The sequence below is a fragment of the Ochlerotatus camptorhynchus genome, unplaced genomic scaffold, assembly GCF_037179485.1.
Source record: "Ochlerotatus camptorhynchus isolate MF236.1 unplaced genomic scaffold, CSIRO-AGI_Acam_v1.1 ptg000374l, whole genome shotgun sequence".
Taxonomy (NCBI): domain Eukaryota; kingdom Metazoa; phylum Arthropoda; class Insecta; order Diptera; family Culicidae; genus Ochlerotatus; species Ochlerotatus camptorhynchus.
Genome location: NW_027040862.1, coordinates 1,478,955 through 1,506,257, shown reverse-complemented (window position 1 = coordinate 1,506,257; position 27,303 = coordinate 1,478,955). Strand labels below are relative to the sequence as shown.

The 27,303-nt window shown below is 41.3% G+C and overlaps 1 protein-coding gene across 2 annotated transcripts; it reads right to left on the bottom strand.

Moving 5' to 3' along the window:
• Positions 1-30: 30 nt before the first annotated feature.
• Positions 31-16,961, bottom strand: LOC135710280 (facilitated trehalose transporter Tret1). Of its 2 annotated transcripts, none has more exons than XM_065232808.1 (5): positions 16,533-16,961; positions 7,771-7,902; positions 1,506-1,667; positions 1,198-1,449; positions 31-1,127 (listed from the first exon to the last, which is right to left on the bottom strand). In XM_065232808.1, the coding sequence occupies exons 2-5, from the start codon at positions 7,883-7,885 to the stop codon at positions 214-216; spliced, it is 1,443 nt and encodes a 480-aa protein (XP_065088880.1). In that variant the 5' UTR covers positions 7,886-7,902; positions 16,533-16,961; the 3' UTR covers positions 31-213. The 2 variants fall into 2 exon arrangements, with proteins under 2 accessions (XP_065088880.1, XP_065088878.1); XM_065232806.1 differs by lacking the exon at positions 16,533-16,961 and adding an exon at positions 8,048-8,226.
• Between the last annotated feature and the right edge of the window lie 10,342 nt (positions 16,962-27,303).

Genomic DNA, 27,303 nt, shown 5'->3' with positions numbered 1-27,303 from the left:
AAAATGAATTCAAACTCAAGTTAGGTTTTACAACATTTATTCACCATATAAAACAAAAACATCTATTCCTTGATACTTAAACTAATAAGAAAGTATGCATAGTCATTAAAAGGGAACATAAATAGGACCAAAGTGCTTATATCTGAATACACCCTATCATTACTTATTTCTAATCGCAATGAATAATATTCACTTTAAATCACTTAGTGCACCCTACTCGTTCAGCTTATCCTGAATCTGCTGCAGACTCATGCCCTTGGTTTCCATCACGGTGGTCAGCGTGAACACGAACGCCACCCCGCAGAACACTCCGAAGATCCAGAACGACCAATGAGATCCGACGGCATCGTCCAGCGTCGAGAAGAACTGCAACACCAGGAAGCCCAGCACCCAGCAGGTGGAGGCCACGATCGACGAGGCAGCCGATTTCACGTTCGCCGGGAACATTTCACCCAACACGGCCCACGGTAGCGGTCCGAAGCCCACACAGTACACGGTGACGAAGAAGATCAGTGAGAAGATCGGCAACCAGCTTATACTTTCCAAAGATTCCGATTTGATGTAATCCATGTAGAAGTACAATCCCATGGTTCCATGGGCAATGCACATTCCTGCGGCAGAAGCCAGCAGAATCGGTTTACGTCCCAAACGGTCCACGATCAGCGGCGTTGCACCACTAGCCAACACTTGCACAACTCCAACCAGAATGGTGGAAATTGCCGGGGACATACTGCTGCCGGTCTTGGCGAAGATCTTTTGGCTGTAGAACAGAATCACGTTAATCCCGGACAGCTGCTGGAAACTGATCAACCCAGCGCAGATGATCAACGCCTTGATGTTTCCCTTGCTTTTGAACAGATCCATCATGCTGGCCTTGTTCTTCATGGATTCCTCGACGGACTGGGTCGTTTCCTGCAGTTCATCCTGAACTCCGTCAGCCGATTTTCCCCGCAAGAATTTCAATGACTCGATGGCAGCGTCTTTGCGTCCCTTGGAGATGTAATAGGCGGGCGTTTCCGGCATAAAGAAGAACGCCGCTGCGAAGATGATGGGCAGTGCAAGGCAAGCCCACTGCAAGGCAGCGTAGCTTACGTATGGACCGATTGAGTAGACGTAGAGGATGCCCGCTGTGGATGAATTGGAGTCGGTTGATCAATTGATCTTACACTAGAGATTCGATTGAAGAAGGATACTCACAGACAATGCAAAGCTGCATGAGCGACCCCAGGGCTCCTCGGTATTCGTCGGTGGCAATTTCACCGATGTACATCGTCTGAACCGTCATGACGAATCCAACTCCGAAACCTTGGATCAATCGAGCGGCCAGCAGGACCCCTACTGATTTGGTGAATAGCAGCATTATCCAACTGAGGATGAAGAAGGCGGAACTTCCCAGGAGCGTTAGCTTGCGGCCGAAATGTTCCGCCAAGGGCCCAGCGATGAATGGAGCTGTGGGTGGTGGGGTTCAGTGTAATGAATTTACGAAGAGTATTAATGGCTATTACCAATAAGGGCACCCAGTGCCACCAAGGATCCGATCCATGAATCTTCCGCGGAGGTCGGTATGTCGTTCAGGGGGTTGACGCTGGTATCGTTGGAGCTGATTTTTGGACCAACCGGTGAGGTCCAGCCCAGGCAGGTGCCGAGGGCCACCGAGGCGAGGTTGACTGGAAATTTGAAAAGTGAAGGGAGAATGATGGTCTTTGTTATTGGTGTATTTTTTTCAGTTTATTTTTCGATAAATTTGAAAGGTGAGGAAGCTCGGAAATGGATGCATAAGTTGTTTTTTCCCTTGATTTGTTTTCCGTCGATCTTGTTTTCCGTGCTGAGCACCAATGCTACCGACGCCAGGGAGGCATCTCCCACACCTGGACCTTACCTAACGACCCATCAACTTATGCACCGGGGACCAACCGCTTTACTTCCCTTTCGAAGGAAGGCGTGAGGAGAAGTGGACGTCCTCTATCCACAAAATGCTATCAAAGGAGACGAACTTTTTGAATGGAGAGCAGTTTCAGGCAAAAATAGCCAAACAATGAACAAATATTAGATTTTCCCTCTCAGAATTCCTTGAAACTTCGCATAATTGTTCACTAGAGGGAATTGACCAAGTTTGTCCTAGAATTCGGCCATTTTGACTAACGCTTTTTTTCAAAATGGCTTATTTGATATTTTTCAATAAATCATAGCACAAAAATGGTTCATGTAATCGAAATGGCGTCTGAGACAAAGTTGTAGAAAATTGGTTTACCTTTTCAGAAAAAAATAAACACTGATAAAAATGACATATTCTCGTCACTATATCTACTATTTGAAAGCTTATCAAAAATGCTGACTTTTCTTAAATGGACAAAATGCCATTTTTTAACCTTTTTGAATCCAAGAAATCATATAATTATTTTAAAAACCAACTCAAATTACACAAAACCTTGAGGAAATCTGAAACTAGCAGCAATTCCATTTCGATTGAAAGCTGTTTCATCAAATTCAGTTTATTCTAATTAGGAAGGGATGTGGATGAAATTTATCCGTTTTGGGATGAAATTCATCTGCTACGAATTGCTGATATCCACTTCAAATGTTCTGCAAATTTGGAATACAAGTCATGGGCTATTCACGATGACCATGAACGGATACACCGTCTGCCGTTCGATGGAAATACTGCTCAATATCTCGGGATCATTTCTATATAGTGACTTCGAATCGTTCAGGATAGTTGGAGTATGAGTCAAGAGCCATCCAGTGTTGCCACGAATGATTTGAAATTCAGCCGGTAGAAAGAAACACTGCTCGAGTCAATATCTCGGTATCGTTTCAGGGTAGTGGCTTCAAATGTTTACCAAAGTTAGAAGCCATCCAGGTTTTCCACAAATGGTTCGGAATTAGGCTGTGATATGGCAACGTTGCTCCAGTAGAATCAAATAGAGGTCAACATCTCGGTTTTTCGTTTCAAAATAGTGACTTCGAATGTTATGCAAAGTTTGTGTATGTGTCAAGGGTCATCCAGGATTGGCATGAATTACTCGGAATGCTATCATTAGATGGCAACACTGCTCGGATATAATCAATTCAATCTCAATAACTCGGTATCGATTCTAAATAGCGACTTCGAATGCGGAGAATAGTTGGAGTCAAGCCAGCCAGAGTTGGCGCGAATGTTTTAAATTCTGGCAACACTGCTCGAGTAGAATTAAATATAACTCAATGTCACGGAATCGTTTCAAGGTAGGGACTTCAAATATCTACCAAAGTTAGAATATGAGTCACTTAGGAAAGGTCTGAATCACTTCCGGAAAGTTCGGAGTCATTTCTAAAAGGACTGAATCGTTTAATAAAATTTCGGAATCTCTTCGGAAAGCACTGAATTATTTCAGTTTGGGAACACTTGGGAAAGTACTGAGTCAGTACAGAAATTATTTCCATCATTTTGAAAAGTCCTTCATCACTTTAGAATTATTTTGAATCACTTCGGAAAGTATTGAACATGTTATGAAAAGTTGTGAATTACTGCAGAATTTACTTAATCACTTCAGAAAAGTTTGGAATCACTTCATAACATTTTGGAGTACGTTCCTAAAGTTAAAGTTGAAAAGTGCTGAATCATTTCAGAGCCGTTGGTCCCGGCCCATGTGTGTTGTGGATGGGTGCGATATCCTACGCAGGTGTGGAAGCTGCCTTCCTGCACATTCGATTGCCGTCAATGGATGGCAATCGATGTCCGTCGGTGATTGGTACTAGATTGCGGAACAGAGACCGACGTTAAATAAAGGAAAGAAGAAGAAGATGAATCATTTCAGAAAGTACTGAATCACTTCAGGAAAATTTGGAATCGCTTCGAAAAGTACTGAGTCAGTACAGAAATGATTTACATCATTTTGAAAATTCGTTCATCACTTTAGAATTGTTTTGAATGACTTTCGAAAGTACTGAACAAATTAGGAAAAGTTGTGAATTGCTTCAGAATTTACTGAACCTCTTCAGAAAAGTTTGGAATCACTTCATTAAATTTTGGAGAACGTTCGGAAGTACTGATCAGTTCATAAATGCACGGAATCACTTTGGAAAGTACTGCATCATTCCAAAAAAGTATGTACTTATTTCTGCAAGTTCTGAATCACTTCCGGAAAGTTTCAAATCACTTCGAAAAGTACTGCGTCACTATGGTTATTATTTCAATCATTTTGAAAAGTCCTACATCACTTCAGAATTGTTTTGAATCACTTCCGAAAGTACTGAACAACTTAGGAAAAGTTAAAAAAAAATTTCAGAATCACTTTAAAAAAGTTTGGAATCGCTCCATAAAAATTTTGGAGCACGTTTGGAAAAGTACTGATCAGTTCATAAATATTCTGAATCACTTTGGAAAGTACTGCATCATTCCAGAAAAGCGTATAATCCTTTCTGCATGTTCTGAATTACTTCAGAAGTATTCGGAATCACTTTAGATAGTACTGAAACAATCCAAAAAAAACGTTACCGCTTTGGAATGTACTGAATAATTCCAGAAAGTTTTTATCAATATCGCAAGTACTAAACCACTTGGTGAAAGTTTGGAATCTCTTCACAAATATCTGAATCATTTCAGAAATGTTTGGAATAACTGAACCACTTAAGAAAAGTTCGAAATCACTTCGGAAAGTACTGATCAGTTCAAAAAATGTTCGGAATTACTGTGGAAAGTACTGCCTCATTCCAGAAAAGTATGTAATCAATTCTGCAAGTAATCACTTCAGGAAATATCGGAATCACTTCGGAAAGTACTGAATCATTTCAGAAAGTACTGAATCACTTTAGGAAAGTTTGGAATCACTTCGAAAAGTACTGAGTCACTACAGAAATAATTTCAATGATTTTTAAAAGTCCTACATCACTTCAGAATTGTTTTGAATCACTTTAGAAAGTACTGAACAGCTTAGCAAAAGTTGTGAATTACTTCAAAAAATATTGAATCACTTCAGAAAAGTTTGGAATCGCTTCATAAAATTTTGGAATACGTTTGGGAAGTACTGATCAGTATATAAAGGTTTGGAATCACTTTGGAAAGTACTGCATCATTCCAGAAAAGTGTATAATCATTTCTGCAAGTTCTGAATCACTTCCAAAATTTTCGGAATCACTTCAGAAATGATTTCAATCGTTTTGAAAAGTCCTACATCACTCCAGAATTGTTTTGAATCACTTCGGAAAGTACTGAAAATCTGAGGAAAAGATTAGAATTACTTCAGAATTGACTGCATTACGTCAGAGAAGTTTGGAATCACTTCATAAAATGTCGGAGTACGGTCGAAAGTACTGATCAGTTCATAAAAGTTTGGAATCACTTTGGAAAGTACTGCATCATTCCAGAAAAGTATGTACTCATGTATGTAATTCTGAATTACTTCCAGAAAGTTCTGAATCATTTCAGAAAACACTCAATCATTTCAGAAAGTACAGAATCAGTTCAGAAATGATTTCAACCATTTTGAAAAGTCCTACATCACTTCATAATTGTTTTGAATTACTTCGGAAAGTACTGAACAAATTTAGAAAAGTTGGGAAGTGCTTCAGAATTTACTTAATCACTTCAGAAAAGTTTGGAATCACTTCAGAAAAGTTTGGAATCACTTCATACAATTTCGGAGTACGTTCGGAAGTACTGATCCGTTCATAAAAGTTTAGAATGACTTTGGAAAGTACTGCATCATTTCAGAAAAACATGTAATCATTTCTTCAAGTTCTGAATCACTTCAGGAAAGTTCTGAACCACTTCGAAAAGAAGTGAATCATTTCAGAAAGTACTGAATCACTTCACGAAAGTTTGTGATCACTTCGAAAAGTACTGAATCACTTCAGAAATGATTTCAATCATTTTGAAAAGTCCTGCATCACTTCAGAATTGTTTTGAATCACTTTAGACAGTACTGAACAACTTAGGAAAAGTACTGAACATCTTAGGAAAAGTTGAGAATTACTTCAGAATTTACTGCATCACGTCAGAGAAGTTTGGAATCACTTTATACAATTTCGGAGTGCGTTCGGAAGTACTGAATCAGTTCATAAATGTTCGGAATCACTTTAAAAAGTACTTCATCATTCCAGAAAAGTATGTAATCAATCCTGCAAGTTCTTAATCACTTCCGGAAAGTTCGGAATCATTTCAGAACGTACTGAATCACTCCAGGAATGTTTGGGATCACTTCGGAAAGTACAGAATCAGTTCAGACATAATTTCAACCATTTTGAAAAGTCCTACATCACTTCAGAATTGTTTTGAATTACTTCGGAAAGTACTGAACAAATTTTTAAAAGTCCGGAAGTACTTCAGAATTTACTTAATCACTTCAGAAAAGTTGGGAATCACTTCATAAGACTTTGGAAAGTACTGCATTATTCCCGAAAAACATGTAATCATTTCTTCAAGTTTTGAATCACTTCAGGAATGTTCTGAACCACTTCGAAGAGTACTGAATCATTTCAGAAAGTACTGAATCACTTCAGGAAAGTTTGTGATCACTTCAGAAAGTACTGAATCACTTCAGAAATGATTTCAACCAATTTGAAAAGTTCTGCCTCACTTCAGAATTGTTTTTAATCACTTTAGACAGTACTGAACAACTTAGGAAAAGTACTGAACATCTTAGGAAAAGTTGAGAATTACTTCAGAATTTACTGAATCACGTCAGAGAAGTTTGGAATCATTTCATAGAAGTTCGTTCTCTAAACCACGTAAGAAAAGCTCGAAATCACTTCGTAAAGTACTGAATCGGTTCATAAATGTTTGGAATCACTTTGGAGAGTACTGAATCATTCCATAAAAGCATGTAATCACTTCTGCGAGTTCTGAATCACTTCGGAGATAACTGAACAAATTTGGGAATGTTTTTAATCGCTTCAGAAAGTTCTGGATCACTTAAGAGAAGTTCGGAATATTTTTAGATAGTACTGAATAATTACAGAAAATTTCCTTATCACTTTATAAAGAACTGAATCATTCTAGAAAGTTTTGTTCACTTTCACAAGTACTAAATCACTTCATATAAGTTTGGAATCACTTCAAAATATCTGAATCTTTTAAGAAAAGTACGGAATCTCTGAACCATTTAAGAAAAATTCGAAACCACTTGCAAAAGAACTAAATCAATTCATAAGTAAGGGAATCAGTTCTTTTGCAAAATGAATCCAAACTTTTTTAAAGTGGTTTAGTACTTCCCGAAATGATTTTGAACTTTTCTGGAATGATTCAGTACTTTTCGAAGTAATTCCGCAGTAGCTCTTTCCTTTATACAGTGAAAAAAAAATCATCCATATATTTCCTCAAAATCATTATTTTAAAAAAACTACGTTTTTTTCCTCTAGAAAAGCTAATTGAATAACGTACAACTTGTCCAAACATTGCCAGTTGGGCACTATTATAGATATTTTTTTTCATAGTAGCATGCACATTTCATCTCAAAGCGTCTATGCCCAACAAATAATTTGAGCTGATTAAAGGCTGAATAAGCCATTTCTTCAATGAAGAAGCATATGTTTGCACTTATTCTGTTTCCACTGTTAGGTACCCTCTCAGATTCAAACTAAACTTAGGGCAAAGTAAATAGACTTAAATTCAATAAATCTGCCTTAAACGAAAAAAAAAATGCTTGGATAGGATAATATGCCCAAATTACGTTCCGCGATTCTACACTAATCACTTCTCACTTTTGTTTTTGAACGTCATCTGATTTGCAATGATTTAAGCTTTGAAATAAAAAGTTTGACACAGTAACTCCTACAACAAACAACACTCACCTGTGACTCCAGCCAGAAACTGCCGTGATGGAGTTCCCTTTTCCATCCTGTAATTTTCTTTCTCGTACTTCTCGAAAGTTGCCACTGGTTGATAGTTGAGCTCAGCTGGATTCATTTAATACGACGGAATCCCTGTTTTTTTTTTGTTCACAGAAAGAGAAAAGAAATCATCGGAAGGGCATCAGTTTGGCTGTCACACAAAGCACTTATGTTAAACAGTCTGCAGTTGCAATCGAAAATCAAAAAATGTTCAAATTTTCCACTCAAGCACACTCACTTTACGATTCTTTCCGGTTGAAAAAAAAAAACAAGACTCAAGGGTAATATTCCACTGATTTTCTTAGGAAAATTCCACACAAACACCGTTTGCAATCCAATAATAGGCCTGGGCAGTAAAATCACCGCGCGGGCACACGGTGCCACGTTTGAATCGATTGATTGGAAGTCACTGAATGGCTGCTCCTCGAAGGGCAGCGTCTTAAATATCTTAAGCGTCCACCACCACCCTTGCAAGAACCAATCACTGCTCACCCACCAGCAATCCAGTGGGTCCGGAGGTCCCCTCAACCGCCTTGCCATTCTCAAGTGGCAAGCGTGGCCAGTCGGCGAGGGAGTGACTTCTCCAAAGTGGTATACAGTAGAATTTGGTCATTTCAAGAGCCACTTCAAACTAAGTCGAGCGCATGTGCTTTTTCTTTTTCTTCTTTGTTCGTTTATTTAACGTCGGTCTCTGATTCGCAATCTAAGGCCAATCAGTGACGATTGCCGTCTATTCAATGACGAGGGACTCTCGGGTAGATATCGTGTTTATGGGCTTTACTTCCTTCCGAAGGAAGACGTGATCAGAGATGTTTTCGCCTCAGAAAAGTCCCAACGATCTCGGCTGGGATTGAACCCAGACACACTGGGGCGAGAAAGCCGTCACGCTTGCCACTACAACACAGGGGTCGTCGTCACATTTGACTTTTGTCGTGTACAATCCGCCATCGACAACAAACATCGCTTATCTGTTACACTGACAACAGTGCGAAATCTACCGCCGCTGGCACCTAGCCTGATGATGGACACGAAGATGGCGACTGTAAGAATACATATTTCGCAAATGTGTAAACGACGAAACATAAACAAACCAATGTGTAAGGAATCATACAGCAAACGAGTAGCGGAATCCACTTCAGCAGGATTCCGTTTCGATTGCCGATGAGAACTACCGCCACTATCTGATATCGAAGGTTTCAAGAGGGTGAGACTACGCACCCCTCGTCATCATTCTAAGGTGGCTTAACTTGTTTATTACGATTCGGTTTCCTGAGGAAAACTGGTTTACGAAAACGTCAACGAAAGTGCTCCAACCCGAATGACGTCCATGACAGTCATCAGTGATCAGATGCGGAGAGCGTGATCGCGTGAATAACCACCCCTTTCAGCAAAGCAAATAGACTAGCTGGATCCATTGGAATACTAACCAGTATCGGGGCGTGATCATTCGCGCCAAGTCCTCACCGTTCACCGTTCAAAGAAAAACTGAATCCAGTGTCGACCAATTTCAACCTTCAAGATTGCCCGGACCATCCACCGCCAAAGGGTAATCTTGTAAATATTTAAATTAACTAGCTATTCTTCCCCATCAATCACACACACTTCCCGAGTAATTCCGTAACCCCATCCGTCCCCGGTTCGATACTTTCCGCCCGTGACATTTCAACCGCTTGCTCGTACCACCAACTGTACCTACACACATATGTATGTGCAGAATATAAATTCAAACATTAAATTTGCTTCCAAATCGCCCGACACGCGACAGCTTCCTTATAAACAAATCCAATGTCATACAGCGGCGCTCAGTGTCAGTCAGCAGTACCCCATCCGAATACGTGATCTGCCCACCTAATAACAATAAACAGACTAATTAAAACCGCGTGTCGTCCAGCGAGCGGTAGTCCGCTCCTGCAGCTCAAAATTCGTGCGAGCCATTTCTGGTTACCATCAATTAGACGGAAGCAACCCATTGAAACATTCCAGCTCCAACACTTTGGATTGTTTGATCCTATGCAGTCTTCGGCATTCTAAGTAGGCCGAGACAAGAAATGTCAAAAAATCGATTCTAAATTGTGACAACGCGTAAGAACGGGTGCTTCAATTGGTGCAGTGCAACGGTGGGCGACACGTGAGTTTAGAGATGACTTTTTTTTTTCCATTCGATGATACAGCGCCATCATCACGATGATCAAAACGCTGCAAGAGTGCGATAAATTAAGTGCACCGGCAACAAAGGTGTGCACCATTAAATGGTAAACACAAGTGGATTGCTAGTTGCGGAAATTGACGCATCTTTTGTTCGAGGAATTTTGAATAACCCCATCCCCATCAAAGCGTGGCAACAGTGAAGTATGGGGCGTCAACTGTCAACTTTTTCGCTGCCAAAGGACTGCTCTAGGTCACCCTTCATAAATTATTGAAAATTCTAGCGACTCAACCCAAGCAGAGAAAGTCATTTGTTTACCATTTGTCTCACATCAACATCATCAGGCCAGGTCAGTAGGCGGTGGCAGCGCAATGCAATCAGTGTAGCGGTCTGGTCGGTCGATAAGCATGCGAATGTCTCATATTTCAATGGGAGGAAGCAATTTGTGATAAACTTCAAGCTTAGTGTCAACCTGAAGTGAAAAATACTACAAACTAGATTTAATGAGCTTCGACAATGCAACAGACGGCGCTGGTGGTGTAGTGCTAAGCGTGGCTGCTTTCTCACCAGAATCTCTGTACACGGCCAATGAGAACGACCCAGCTTTGAGTTTTGTTCACTCATAATCGCCAAATGTGCAGAACATCTAAAAAATCTGCTGGAAAATCAGGAAAATTGACGAAAATTTTACTCAGTTCAGGAGTAGTACCAATAGACTGAGTGAATTCAACCTTTACATTTCTCATCTTCGGGAATTTGCTCCTGGGCAAACCTGGAGAAACCTGGAAAAACATGAGGCAAATTTACTCATCGCTGAGTTCCTGCACTTTTATTCGATTGATGAGTTCACTGAACTCAAATTTGGGTCGTTCTCATTGGCCGTGTAAAGAGTTACGTCAAGAGAAAAACAGTGGATCCCGCATCACCGTTTTCGAAAGGTTTCCTTCCCTTTCACTTGGCAACTAAGGACTTCTGCATCAACTTCAAGAAACCAAATTAGCTGCTGTAGTAAATGATTATAAGAGTGATTTTGTCGAATTATCTTAACAACAAATCTAGATAGAGCTGGAATTAGGGAGTAACAGCTTTTGTAAACAATGACTTCTATCGATGATTTCTAGGAACTCAAGGCACGTCCACGCAGACCAACACAACCATCGGATAGGGGAAGACTTAGTCTTTCCCTACCTGATGAGGATGTTGGTTTACGTGGGCGAGCCTTGAATTTCTAGAAATCATCGATAGAAGTCATTGTTTACAAAAGCTGTTAGGCCCTAATTCCAGTTCTATCTAGAAATATTACAAATTCTCATAACTGATCATTACCAAACGCATCCCATAACAATTTAAAGTCGCCTCCCTTGCCATTTGATGTCCGGTAAGGATTGCCGTTAATGAATGGTAAACGACAGCGGCGCCGGTGGTGTAGTGGTAAGCGCTATTACCTCTCACCCCAGCAGCCCTGGGTTCAATCCCAGTCGGCGCCGCCGGGATGTTCTGAGGCATAACATCTCTGATCACGCCTTCCTCTTCGGAAGGGAAGTAAAGTCGTTGGTCCCCGGCTCATGAGTTGATGGATCGATAGGTAGGGAACAGGTGTGGGAGCTGCCTCCCTGGCATCGGTAGCATTGGTGCTCAGCACAGAAAACAAGATCGACGGAAAACAAATCAAGGAAAAAAGAAATGAGTGGCAATCGATGTCTGTAGGTAATTGGCGCTTGATTGCGGAATAGAGACCGACGTTAAGTAATGAAATCAAGAAGGAGACAATTGAACAACATTTGTTATCGTTATCTTTATCAATGTTATGACAGCGCCATCTGCGAACGTATTGAGATAAATGTCTAATCGTCGAAAATCCAAGTTGATGAAAATCATTTAACTGTCTCTCTCTATGCATTTGGACGAGGAAAATCTTCCCACCTTGCCCAACTTGCACTGTACCCTACTGTACTACATAAATGGTATAAATCCGTTCATTTGACACTGATACTTAGTCTAATTATACAGTAATTTAAATCTCATTAGCGTTCTGATCTTTTCATCGCATGGATTGAAATGGCACCGTCAGTTCTTAGCTGATCTCAGCAAACAACAGTTTGACAGATGATGTTTTTTCATTTCAATTTATGACGGTTAAAACGCCATGTCTACAAAATAGACAAAATACATCTTTCGTTTTGGCATGTTGACAGGTTCTCGTCAATGCGGCGATCAATTTTTAATATAAAGCAACCATATGAAAGGTATATGAATCTTTACTGTTGAATGGAATTGATAGAGACCCAACAAACAATTTGAGTTGATCAACAGCTGAATAAGCATTTTTTTTTTTGCGGAAGAAGCTTATTTTTGTCTGAATAAGCTCTTATTCAACATTCAATGTTTGTTGGGGAATCGATTGGAAATGTGGATGGCCAATCAGAACAGGGAAAACCCCATAAGTACCCCGAGCAAAATGTACTGGGTGAGACTCCACAGGTTCATTGTGATTCATCAGGAAAAAGGCCAATTTGTGTACTCTATGATCTATTTTTTCTTCAAATTTATGCAATCACGACGTTCTTCTTCCTGATTTGGACGCTCTTAAATCTTTTGACACCCTAATTCAGGCAACAAAACGGTGCACTTGGCTGAAACCTCTGACATGGTGGGCAGTTTATTTCAAAAGTACATCAGTAGGTGCGCTGATCATTGATTTACCTCAATCCCAATGGTTCTGACCATCTGGACAATTTCCGTCTTCGGAAAAAAAATGATCAGTTTAGTGAGACCTTTTATATTCGAAATAACGTGCCTGCGGTTATTTAGGTGACTTTTTACTTTAGTGTTGATTTTGACAATTTAAAGTAGTTAGCTGGCGTTGTCGACGATTTCGGTGAAGATTTCCGATACTGCCAACGAAAGTTCCAGAAGATTTCCGCGGAATACTCAAACGATGTCTACGGAGAAGGTTCCATTCAATTTAGGTGGAGATGGTCGACGCTGTCAATGAAAGTTCCAGTGGATTTTTCTAAATTCTCCAAATCACTGGAACCACTTAATTGGCAGCATCGAGGGCAGCATCGAAAATCTCCAATCTACTGGAACCTGTTCCGGCGAAAGTTCCGAAAAATCCACCGGAACTTTCGTTGGCAGCATAGAAAATCTCCAACGGAATTAACTTTAACCGGCTCCGTCGTGAACTCAGACAAATCCTCCAGAACTTTTGTTGTTATCTTAAGAAATCTCCACCAGGACATCCACCAGAGCTCCAGTCTACTGCTACTACTTCTAGGTTGAGCAAAATTTTCATCAATTTTTCTCATTTTCCGGCAGATTTTTGAGGGATCAGTCAGTCAGCACATTGTGCCGAAATTATATTTGGCACAGTTTGGGCACATCCATCAGTACACCTTTGGCACAATCTCGTAGGCATTGGATTGTTGTTAATAAAATGGGAGCACTGCTGGACAATTGTTAACTGTCATTGAATATTCAGTAACATCCTCTAATTGCATATACCAGAGGAACTCAGACCAACAGTTCACTTATAGATCTAAATACGAAATGTAGGTTCTAGAGTGGGCTCAAAAGAAAGAGGCAGTTAAGCAGACCCTATTAGTACAACCAATTCAAATAATGCTGCAACTCACACAAAACAAACTAGAGAAGTCTATTCATCATCCTCTATAGTCGGTATCCAGCAATGTTCCAACACTTTCCGGCCACTGATAGACCGTTGCTTTTCACATCACGAAAGGTTAGGTTTCTGGTCTGCCTTTGAGGGCATTATTAAAAACCCTAAAACACAGGAATTTTATTATCCTTGCGATTTCAAACCAAAACATTCAAGGTGTCAGAAATACCACGTTGCCGGGATGGGTATTTTACAAATATTCGCAGCTTGCTCACAATCGGCACACCTGCGACACACTAATAAAAAAGATGACCCAAGATTGGTGTGCGGAGTGACCTACCCCTAGGAAAATTTACTCATCGCTGACTTACTCCACTTTTTACGATTTAAAGGTTAAAGGTATTGCAATAAAATATAAAATATAATCGAAGAAATGATCATAAATACGCAGTGAGCATTAACTTGTCATGGGATACGTTTAGTAATGACCAGTAATGAGAATTTCTACTAATTTTTGTTAAGATAATATGACACAATCACTGATATAATGATTTACTACAGCCGCTATTATTTTTTCTCGCTAGAAGTCATTTGAAGTTGATGTAGAAGTCCTCTGTTGCCAAGTTAAAAGAAAGGGAATCTTTCGAAAACCGTGATGCGAGTTCAACTTTTTTTTTCTCTTGGCGTGACTCATTATACACCGACTCTAATACAGACTATTGAAAAAATCATCTGGCATCCCTGCAGAAAGTAGTGGCCAGTGGCGAAGATAGCGACAAGGTGGTAAGTGCACGGGAGCGTTAGGAAAATTGTGCCACCTCAGAATCAGTACCGGGAATTTCCGACACCCAGGAAGCGAAAGAGAATTTGATTTACAATACAAGGCCAAAGGATTCCGGGAGGAGCATATGATATGACATGGAAGCTTCCTATCTTGACTTCCCTCAAGAGCTGGGACTTCCAAGGATGTATGTTTAACTACGTAGAAAACTTTCTACAGAACCGTAGGTTCCGAGTATTGAACGCTGGCGCAACCTCTACCTCGAGGTTGCTGGAGAATGGCATCCCGCAAGGGTCTGTCCTTTCGGTTACACTGTTTCTCATTGCGATGAACTCAGTGTTTGAACGCATTCCCAAGGAAGTATACATCATTGTATACGCCGATGATATTACCCTTATCGTGTTAGGTAAATACGGTAGGGTGGTTAGGCACAAGATGCAGGATGCAGTTCAGTCTGTCGTTGACTGGGCAGATGGTGTTGGGTTTGTGATTTCCCCCGAGAAGTCCAAACTGCTGCACGTCTGCTTTGGGCATCATCACAGACCGAACCTGCCTTATGTTAGTATCGGTGAGCATGCGGTCAAGGCCGTACGCGAGATGAAACTGCTTGGTGTGACTATTGATAACAAACTCCGATTTGTTAAGCACGCCAAGTTGGTGAAGGATAACGTCAACAACAAGTTGAATATCCTTCGGACCCTAAATGGTCGCTTCTCTGAAGCCTCTCGTAGTACATTGACCAAGGTTGCTAGGGCTCTGGTTGTCCCTAGCATCCTTTACGGGGCGGAACTGTGGAGCAGGGGTGGTGTCTCCCTGCTCAATATCCTGGAACCTCAGTACAATGAGGCGTACAGAATCTGTAGCGGAGCGCTGAGGTCTTCACCAATAGCTTCCATACATATCGATTAAAGATCCTAAATTTATAAAGAGGCGACATGTCAAAATTGGAACAATCGATTGTCTGTCAAAGTCATAGGAAAAGTCATTCCAATCGAGCAGAAGACCTTTCAAATGGATAAGATGTCGTCTCTTTATAAATTCAGGCTCTTTAAGGTGATACTCTAAGGAAGCCTTAGCGTGAAACTTTAAATTTTAATATTATCTGAAATTTGTTCATTGTAGTGCTGTTACAGGTTGTATTGGTTATCAAAAACAACAGCAGACGCACCGAGAAATGTTAATCCAAGCGAGTTATTAATAAAAGAGAAAATCGATCATCGCGGTTACGTCTTTATGTATGCTCACTGTCGAATTTGTAATATGTGATAGATATGGAAGTCACTTTTTCCCACCTCAAAAACGCCTCGTGTTCTTATGACAAATTATACATGTGCGTCTACAAAACGCGAACGAAATCTTAAAAAAAAACAGCTTTATTTAGTTTTTTTTTTTTGCTCAATCGGTAGATAAAAGATGTACCGAGAACCTATTGGAGGGATTTATACCTAATCGAGATCATCCCGATCAACACTACGAAATGTTGCATAACATTGGTGCGAACTTGTGCGGTCCGTTTTTGTGTGTGCATTCTTTTTGTTAGCATTTTGAAGTTGAATCGCTGAGGAAACCTTATTTCTGATCAATGTCAGTACCACATAAAAATTTCAACTCTCACGAAACTTATAACAAAGAAACTGGAACTTCACGTTTGCTGCAGTGCAGTACACAAGGAGTTTCAATTTCATGAGTTATGGCACAACCGTCCAAGATTTATACCCTAGAAAGCTTGAAGTGATAGGGAATATCAGCCATCATGACGGTCATTGTTGGACGCTTCAATGAGTCACCTGAAGAAAGCCTTAGGCCGCGGCCAGGGTAGACGCGACACGCGACGCGATGCGACTCACGCAAGAAATAATAATAAGATTCCTTTGAATTGGTCGCGTCACATCGCGAATCGCGTCTACCCTGGCCGCCACCTTAGGCCGCGGCCAGGGTAGACGCGATTCGCGAAACGACGCGACCAATTCAAAAGAATCTTATTATTTATTATTATTCCTTGCGTGAGTCGCATCGCGTCGCGTCGCGTTTCGCGTCTACCCTGGCCACGGCCTTACTCATATCTGATTGTAATTTAGGAATCAAATGTAATAGAATGTGGATTCGCATTGTTATGATGCTTTTCATGATGCTTCGTTCAACTAAATATGGTATCAGTTTAAACTTATTTCAATTACCTGAAGTAATCCATTTTGCTTTTCAATCACAAACCGTATGAAATCTAAGTTCAGTTATATTCAGTCTAAGGTCAAAATGTTCCACAATTTTCAGCACACACTTATTTATGGTTCAACTGGTTCCACTCACAATCACAAACTGTTCATATTTATGCAAATTCCACCAACATTCCGTTATCAATTGTTATCACAGTGCTATACAACTCGCATTTCTCTTCATTTGACTCGTGTAAGTAGTACCATTCACAAACAATTTCTTCGCACTTTCAACCCCTTACATCTACTGTAGTGCTATCCAAAGCGACCTCCTTTCCGCCAAATGTCCACTGCGGAACTAAAGTCGCATTGCATCAGGTATCGAAAACGAAACCAACCAACACACCTGGAGACCTCTAGTTCTAGCTTAGCCTCAGTATAACAATTTGCTTGCTCAGCTGACGGTCAGTTCTAGAGATGATCTGCAGCGCGGTGGATTCCAACAAGCACCACTGCCCGATGGAAGAGATGCAAATTCTCTCACGAGCAACGTGCTGCTACGGATAAATGGATCTGTCCGATAATGTCAGTTCCGAGGTGGAACAGTTTAGAACAAAACTATGGAAGTAGCGTCCGTTTGTCTGTGGTCATTTTGCATAGGCGATTTTAGTGTGTCTATGGAAACGTGCGACGCATAACAGTTTATTCAAATGTATTTACTTCAATTGTTTGGAATTGTTCATCGGAAAGAGCAGCGGATTTCTACTTCTGATGTTCTAATCCAAACAACAGATTGATTTTATAAATACTTCCTAGATTTCTTGAAACAAAAATAAAAATTGCACTTTCGCTGGAGTTGACCTTAATCCTTTAACGATTGCTTGAGGTGATACATGCCTCACAGGCTCTTGGCTATGGGAAATAAGTATGCAACGTTTTTGCTTGTTGATTGCATTATGGCACGTGCTTCCGGATGACAATGCTCGCTCAATTTGTTCTCTCATATCCGCCTTCTCTCACGCTCATGTAGAAAAATAGTCGTTGTTGTTGCGGCTTGTTCCAATCCCAGCTGGACTGCATAACAGAGCTCAAACAGCACACATTAAGAGGACAATCCAAAGTGTAATATTGCTACAGATGGCTTTGTAGCAACGCATTCCGTGTAGAAATTTTTACATCAATAATAATATTTATTACCACTGCACATTTTCAAATCATTGCATTGTAAAAACATTGCTTTTTCAACCAAAAAATAACACATTTTCATACATTTCCTTCCATTTTTACTACCATTCTTCCATGGGTTGGACACGTAGGTAGTTTCCGAGAGTGATGTCACAGGAGTGGAACTTCGAACTAATGATCGCGCGCAAGTTGGCACCTAGCCAAGGAACACATTTTAATGTTTTTCCAATATGAGAGTATCAGATTTGAAAAACTCGTCTAAAAGTTACAACACAATCAAGTGCACAACGAGTGCGACCTATCATTATTAATTTTCTATGGATGCAATTTCTAAACTTTCCATAGTTATTAGTCAAATGAGCCGTAATCCTGACAAACTTGTTCATTGATTTTGACGTAGGACTACGTCTTTCTGGATTATACTGAGGTGCAAATCTAAAAATTGTGTAACGAAATAGTGTTAGGTTTTAAACGCTTATAAACTCGGCCAATAATTGATGAATTTCAATTCTTTTCACACCCTTTGATTTAGAATCAATGTATTTTTTTTATTATTTGAAGATTACACTCAGGTCTTTTTTTACACGGGGGATATGTACCGTGTACAAAAAAACCTACGAGATTTTTTTTTTCACATGCTTAAATGTTTTTAGATAATCGGAATTTCATACCATTTGTAATAAAAGCATGCTATGGTCCATATTTATTATTATTATAGTCCATCTGACTTGATAGTCTCAATGAAACACTTAAATCTAAATGTAGTCACTCATTAAAAATTAAAAATTGGCCAACAGCAAACGATGACGAAACATCGAGGCATTGATGTCAAAGTCAAATAGGTCAGAGGCTTCGTTGAATTGATGAATCATGGCGACAAAGGAACTGTTTGCAGCATAGTTGGTTGCATGTACTACTTCATGTAGCAAGGTTCTCGGACGGAGTGTTCGGGCAGGAGCATACAGATTAATTTTGGCCAGTAACTCAGGAACATCATATTCTGCGAGTAAAACTTTAGCAACGAAGACGACCTGCGATATGTTTCGTCGCCTAGCAAGAGTATCCAAACCCAGTAAACGACAGCGGTCAGCATACGGTGGTAAATTCAGCGGGTCACTCCATGGAAGATAGCGCAGTGCGTATTTGACGAATTTGCGTTGAACAGCTTCGAATCGTCCACTTCATACAGCTTGGTAGGGATTCCAGACTACACTCGCGAATTCCAGTAGTGAGCGTACCAATGAACAGTAAAGGGCTTTAAAACACAGAGGATCACGAAATTCCTTAGATATCTTGAACACGAATCCAAGCTGTCGATTAGCTTTGTCGATCGTGGTTGAGAAGTGGCGAGTGTATGTGAGCTTTTCATCCAACATGACACCGAGGTCTTTAACGTGATCGACACGTTGAACTGCAGTTCCAGCAACGTTATAATCAAACAAAATGGCAATCCTAGTTCGACGGAAACTAATTACGCAGCACTTTGAGACGCACAGGACCATAAAATTACGTTCACACCAATCATTAAAGATTTCAAGAAGGTTTTGTAGTTCTAAACAGTCGGCATAGCCTCGAACGACTAGATAAATCTTCAAGTCATCGGCAAAAAACAATTTACCTCCTCGTAGTAGAATAAACGTTACATCGTTCACAAATAAAGAGAAGAGCATTGGTCCCAAAGTGCTACCCTGTGGAACTCCTGATCTGTTCGAGAAACAGTACGATGAGTACTTTCCAATGCATACAGTAACTTCACGTTGCACGAGGTACGATCTAAGCCAGCTGCAGAAGGAAACAGAACATCCAATTTTTCCAAGCTTTGCTAGCAGAACGTCGTGCACAACTCTATCAAACGCAGCTTTAAGATCAGTGTAGATGGCATCCACTTGAAGTTTCTTGCATACATTTTCCATACAGAACGACGTAAAGCTGACGAGATTCGTTTCCACGGAGCGGCCAGGAAAGAAACCATGTTGACATGTACTTATGTAATACTTACAGGAAGCAAACAATCTCTCATTTATCAGCGACTCAAACAACTTAGATTCAACCCCAAGCGAGGTAATCCCACGGTAGTTTTCCACATTGCGTTTGTCTCCTTTCTTGAAAACAGGGAACATAGTAGACCGTTTCCATAGTTTGGGAAATTTCTGTTGGCGAAGTGACAGGTTGAAGAGCAAGGACAACGGAGCAGCTAAGATATCGGAGCATTTTTTTATGACTGCAGATGGAATAACACTCGGACCTGGTGAAAATGATGATTTGGTTTTACTCATCACAGAGAGAACCATTTGTACATCTACGGCAAAAACATCCATGTTTACGACGTCGGTTGGCACATCACGGACGGCTCGCTCAATTTCTGCTTGCGATGGGGAGTCATTCGAGAAGACGCTTAAGAAGTGCCTAGCAAATAGGCTGCATTTGTCCTCGGTTGTCAATGCTACGTCATTGCCGAGAAACATTTTTGACGGCAGTCCAGTTTCCTTCCTCTTAGTATTCACAAACGACCAGAATCCCTTGGGGTGGCATTGCAGATTATGTTGAGTACGGAGGAGAGCTCTAGATCGCACTCGTTTCAGGTTGCGGAGAGTAGCGTTAGACCAAGGCGGTTTTCTTGGAGGTTGGCACTTCGGTACTGAAGCACAAACACAGTCGCGCAAAAGGCTATTATATCGAGCGGCTGCTGTATCGATATCAAGGTCATTCAACACGTTCCAGTTGATCCGGGACAAGGAACGTCTCAGCAAACGGAAATCAGTCTTCCGGAAATTGAGCCGAGTGGCAGTCATGGTTTCATCAAAACGAATTTGAGATCCGTTCGCGATAGATATATCCAAAGCAGGGTGGAAATTGTCAAGAGGAACGATGACATCAGGCGCTTCAACTACGACACAGTCCAGAAGTGCATTTTCGCTAACAAAAACCAAGTCAAGAAAACGAGACTGGAAATTGGGAACAAGGTTTATCTGGCTCAGTCCATGAAAAGCCGTGCCGTCAACAAGCAAGCGGCTGGCAGGAGTAGTTGAAGATGCAATCGGATCTGGATACGCATAACCCTGGCCTGAGGGTGACCAGCTAAGCCCAGGCTGATTAAAATCACCAAGCAGAAGAGGCACATCCGTTATATCAGCCATGGACGATGCAAATTCTGTAGCATCCAGATGAAGCTGCATTGTGGTGCAGTCATGTCGACGTTCAGGGGGAATATACACCGCTCCAATGAGGATGTCCCGCGAAGTGAGGTTGACCTTAACCCAAACCGCTTCAATTGTAGTAAATAGTTCGTTGGAGATTACGCAGGAGGCGAATTCGTTGGAAACAGCGATGAGCACACCACCACCGCGAGTACGAATGCTGTTGGATGAATTACGGTCTAATCTGTAGACAGTAAAAGAGTCACCAAACAGTTGCACTGAATTGATCCTCCCATCGAGCCAAGTTTCCGTGAATACATAAACGTCATATTACCCGTCAAGCGCAGCCAGAAAAACATCGTCCAATTTAGTCATGAGCCCCCTGGTGTTCTGATAGTAGACACGTAAACCGCTAGAGGGTTCGGTGCGAGCCGTGTCAATGATAACTTGTCCAGGATCCGCACGAGAGAACGGTGAACTATCAGGCAGCGAAAGATCACCTGACGTAGAAAGGCTCGAAGTGGTGGCCATAAGCGAAGATGAACTGAAACGAAGTGGCGGATCAACAGTTGAATTCACATGGACGAGTTCATACTTGCCGTAAACGAGTGGTTGGAAGACCCCTTCACCAGGCCCACACACAGGGCCGGGACGGCTGCAGGTCGCTGGCGGGAATGGCTCGACTGTGGCGGGGGGCTCGGGGGCTTCCATGATGCCAACGGCAGTGCGTCCCAGTAAACAAACAGAAGTTGATTCATCATAATGGTGTAAGTCGTCAATCTTCGGCAGGACTAGATCAGAGGATCTGAATGCTTCTTCCGGTGAATTTTCTGTGGAGCGTCTCGGCTTCTGGTATGGGGGGCTGGTATACTGTTAATGTTATCTTCAGACCACAATTGTCGAGGAGCAGACATATACAATGGCACTCTGGAAACCAAGAATTTTTCAGACAGAGCAGTTGTTGCTTGCTGATTATACTTGCCTACAGTGGAGTTTGGAAGACCCCCTCTCCTAACTCAAACGCAGGGCTGGGACGACTGTTGAACGCTGGCAGCATAGGCTCGACTGCGATGATAGGATCAGGGGCTTCCACAAGGCTAGTTGCAAGTGTGCGTCCGAGTGTCGAGTTGAATAAAGCAGGTTGTGCTTTTATCAGAAATGATCGGCTGTAGGCATAATACATTTCAGGAAGTGGATTGTTCGAAATAATGTCGTACTTGCCTGATATAGGGTTTTGGAAGACCCCTTCATCAAATCCAAACACAGGACAGGGACGGCTGGAGGTCGCTGGCAGGAATGACTCGACTGTGATGGATGAATTAGGGGCTTCCATAACACATATGGCAGGCGTGCGTCCCGGTGTCCAACATGGGTCAATCACGAAGGAGTTCATTGTTGAAGTTCGACTAGAAGTGATAATCGTTTCAGGGACGGAACTATTCAGAAAGCGATCATAATACAAGTATGACTGCAATCGAAGCAATCCGGTACCAGACTTGCTCCCAAGTTTCAGCTCTGTTCAAATGAATGCTGCAAACATTAGATCCCGTTCAATCGACCGGAATGGCAGAGAAAGCACAACCGACACGATAGTTGCTTCGTGTGATCCGGGAAAATCTCAACTACATTTTTATTATCAAAACGTCCGAGGGCTTGAAACCACAATCACCGACGTCTTCCTTGCAACCTCGGAAAACAGTTATGATGTGTTTGTTTTCACGGAAACATGGCTCGACGACCGAATTAAATCATGTCAATTGTTCGGTGATGGATTCAGCGTTTATCGAACCGATCGTTCTGCTTTGAACAGTACCAGGACACGTGGTGGAGGTGTTTTAATAGCTGTTTCTAACAAACTCGAAGCAGCTTTAGTGCAAACCTCTTCGAGTGCAAGCATGGAGAGCATATGGGTAAAGATCTCATCCGAAACAAGGTCTATCTTCGTTGGTGTTTCATACGTACCACCAGAGAAGTCCGCTGATTGCGAGTGCATCCAATCTCACGCTGACATTGTTTCGGAAATTATTGAAATGATGGGTAACAATGATGGGATCATCTTTTTCGGGGATTTCAATCAGCCTCGAATCGTCTGGAAATCAGTGAACAACGTCTACGCATTTGCTGATCCTCTTGCATCAAATTTTTTCTCAAGCTTGCCGCATTCTTCTGGACAGCCTTGCTTTTGGAGGGTTGAGACAACGAAATATGATACGCAATCACTTGGACAGAACGCTTGATTTGATATTTTCGAACGACTGCATGACAGATTGCAGTTCAGTTGATGAGGCCCTTGAGTCGGTTGTGGATATCGATCCTCATCATCCAGCTCTAGTTTTCACGGTGTATTGTTCAGCAATCTTTCCATTTGTTGAGAACGTCGATGAACATGATCGTGACTTTAGTAAAGTTGATTATGACGCACTCAACTCTATGCTTTCTCAAGTTGATTTGTCTACTGTTAGTCAGTGTAGCAACGTAGATGATGCTGTTAGTTGCTTCAACAGTATACTGCGCGATTACATCACATTCTGTGTTCCGTTCTCAAGACCTCGGAGAAAACCTGCTTGGTCCGATTCTCGCTTACAGTACCTTCGACGTATTCGATCTAAGATGCTTAAACGCTTCTCGGCACGCAAAAATGGCATCACCAAACTGGCGTTTGCACGAGCTAGTGGCAACTATCGGAGCTATAACCGTTACTTGTACGGCAGATACGTAAGACGTGTTCAGGACAATCTGCGAAGAAATCCTAAACAGTTCTGGAATTTTGTAAACACTAAGCGAAATAAAAGCGGCCTGCCATCTACCATGCGCATGGAAGATCAATCTGCCTCCACCGCGAACTATTTCCTGCACGATTTGTGAGTGTTTTTCAGGCATCAACTGCGTCTCCATCGGATGTTGAAACTGCGACAAGGTCCCTTCCCGTGGACGCATTCGACATTGATATTTTCGATGTTAATCAGACAATGGTGGAGAATGCACTGAAGAAGCTGAAATCATCTGTATCACCTGGACCGGACGGTATTCCTGCGTGCATATTGAAAAAATGTAGTGGCATGTTGATTACACCTCTGCAAGCTATATTCAACCTCTCTCTTCGAGGCCAGCAGTTTCCAATCGCTTGGAAGATGTCATACATGTAGCCTATCTTCAATATAGGCAGTAAAGTGGATGTGTCAAACTATCGTGGAATAATTTCGTTGCCTGCCGGATCCAAATGCTTTGAGATAATTCTCAATGATGTTATGTTCCAGGCCTGTAAAACGTACATTTCAACATCTCAGCATGGATTTTTTTCCGCAACGTTCAGTCATCACTAATCTGTGTGAATACACGTCGTTTTGCATCAGCGAAATTGAGCAAGGAGGTCAAATCGACAGCATATACACTGACATAAAGGCTGCGTTCGACTCTGTTAATCACGATATTCTGTTGGCTAAGCTGGAGCGACTAGGAGCATCTTCGAGAATTTGTAGTTGGCTGCGATCATATTTGACTGGCCGTCAATTGTTCGTGAAAATTGGATCAGCCGTGTCTGCACCTTTCATTCCTCGATGTGGGGTGCCGCAAAGGAGCAACTTGGGGCCGCTGTTATTCGCGTTGTTCTTCAGTGATGTGTCCCACGTTCTTCTAAATTGCTGCCTAATGTTCTACGCAGACGATTTGAAAATCTACCTGGTTGTTAGGAGCACCAATGATTGCCGTCAATTGCAACAACAGCTGGATTTGTTTGTCAGTTGGTGTGTACTGAATCATCTAGCAGTCAGTGTGTCCAAATGCTGTATCATATCCTTTCGAAGAACGAGAAATCCTATCCTACATGACTATACTATCAATGGCACTGTACTGAATCGGGTTGATCATGTTAAAGACTTGGGTGTGGTACTGGATTATCAACTCACATTCAAAATGCACTATTCGGAAATAGTTGATAAAGCAAATCGTCAACTTAGTTAGATCAATTCTTCAATTTGCTTCTGCCGTCTGGTCTCCGTACGATGCTGTGTGGATTTCACGAATTGAATCAGTGCAGCGGAAATTTGTGAGATGTGCTCTACGAGGCTTGTCATGGACCGACTCATTACGACTACCACCCTACGAGCACCGCTGTGCGCTGCTTGGTATTGAACCGCTAGTGGATAGACGCAAGTTCAGCTGCGAAATAGACTGCCCTGCATTGCTGAGTCAGCTCAACATCTACGCCCCTCAACGAGTGCTGCGATCTAGACAGCTATTGCGCCAGCCAACGAGACGAACACAGTACGGATCCAACAATCCCATGGATTCGATAAGTCGAAGACTCCAAGACAATTACAGCTTGTTTGACTTCAATATCTCTACCAACGTCTTTCGAAACCGCCTACGGAATCGACCAGAATGATTTTGTTTTTTTCTGTACAACGTGTTAAAGTTTTTTTTAAAGTTAAGTTTTATTCATTAAGACCACGATGTCAGATGGATTTATACAATAAATACAAATACAAAATACAAATACAAAATACAAATACAAAATACAAATACAAAATACAAATATAGACATATTTTTAAAATTTCTGTATTTCCACCAAATATGTGATTTTTTTAAGTATGCCATTCGATTACCTATAGCTTGAAACGGATCATGTGATTGGAATCAAGTCGATATCGTTAAAAACGTACCGTGTAAATCGCGAAAAACAGTGTAAAAATAACCGTGTAAAAAAAAGACTTCAATGTATAGTAATTTATCATCAGTAAACTATTGAAATTTGATCAAACTGTTAGGCCACAATCAACTAATCTCGTGCTTGCTTGCTATGACTATCGAGGGAACAGAGGGAGAGACGACCCGTTACGAGGTTATAAAAGAGCTTACCTGTACGTTTTGCTTCAGATCATCAGCGGATGTTACGGTTTTTACATCGTTAGACGCCGTACACGGCCAATGAGGCTACCTCCCAATTGAGTAGGATTTCTCTCAAAATTGTAGAAAGTGAGTAAAATTTTCCTCAAAAATCTGCTTGAAAAATGGAAATGCTACGTATTTTAAGTCTATGAGTACACTAGTACACGGCGAATGAGATTAGCTCAAAATTGAGTCGAATTTGATTCAACATTTGCAAAAATTTCTAGATTTTCTAGGAAAAACTTCTTGAATATTATAGAACTCTGTTGAATATACAAAATTTCATTTGCCCAATGGCACTACGCAATGTAATGCAATTGCGAGTTGAATTCGATTCAGATATTGATTTACTTTTATCGGCCGTGTAGATTGTAATTTTGACGTAGGATTACGTCTTCCGGCAAAATATTGGGGGTGTAATATCAAAGAACCAAAATCGACCGCGTCACGAAAAGTGGTCAGGAATTTGACCACTTATAACTTTGTCAATAGCGGAAGGATTTTATTTCCAAACAAGCCAATCGATTGGAAATTTTTCTACAAATCTGCTAAAATACAGACTTTATCAATTTTCAATAGGTCACTATTGAAAATTACACAAATGTCCAACTGCTACAATGGTGATCAAAATATCACCGACTGCCTGCAAAAACGCTGTCCCTAACACAGATTTCAAAATCGGTACTTATTCAATCATCAGCAGCAGCAGAGCTTTCGGCGCGTGGCGTTGAACATTGTTCTCCAGCATACAACGAAAAGCTGCCCGCAAGCAGCGAGCTGCAGCCCACATGAGCGTCCATTCATCGAAGAAAGATGCCGCACCGCTACTGATCGAATTCAGTTGCTCGTCGTGAGCCGCTGTGGGCCATCTACGCCAAGCGCACCACCCTAGTTCCAAACACCATACAGCTCGCCAGCCTCATCCGTGTTGAACCACCATTAATTATTGTTGTTTAAGAGATAATTTTCATTGAAAGTTTGCTCGCCTTGCTGACGGCAACATCACCCCCAAAGCTATTTGATAATGTACCTAGCGATGTATTTTTGAAATAAACTGCCCACCATGTCAGAGGTTTCAGCCAAGTGCACCGTTTTGTTGCCTGAATTAGGGTGTCAAAAGATTTACGAGCGTCCAAACCAGGAAGAAGAAGGTCGTGATTGCATAAATTTGAAGAAAAAATAGATCATAGAGTTCATAAATTGGTCTTTTTCCTGATGAATCACAATGAACCTGTGGAGTCTCACCCAGTGCATTTTGCTCGGGGTACTTATGGGGTTTTCCCTGTTCTGATTGGCCATCCACATTTCCAATCGATTCCCCAACAAACATTGAATGTTGAATAAGAGCTTATTCAGACAAAAATAAGCTTCTTCCGCAAAAAAAAAAATGCTTATTCAGCTGTTGATCAACTCAAATTGTTTGTTGGGTCTCTATCAATTCCATTCAACAGTAAAGATTCATTTACCTTTCATATGGTTGCGTTATCTTAAAAATTTATCGCCGCATTGACGAGAACCTGTCAACATGCCAAAATGAAAGATGTATTTTGTAGAACTGGCGTTTAAACCGTCATAAATTGAAATG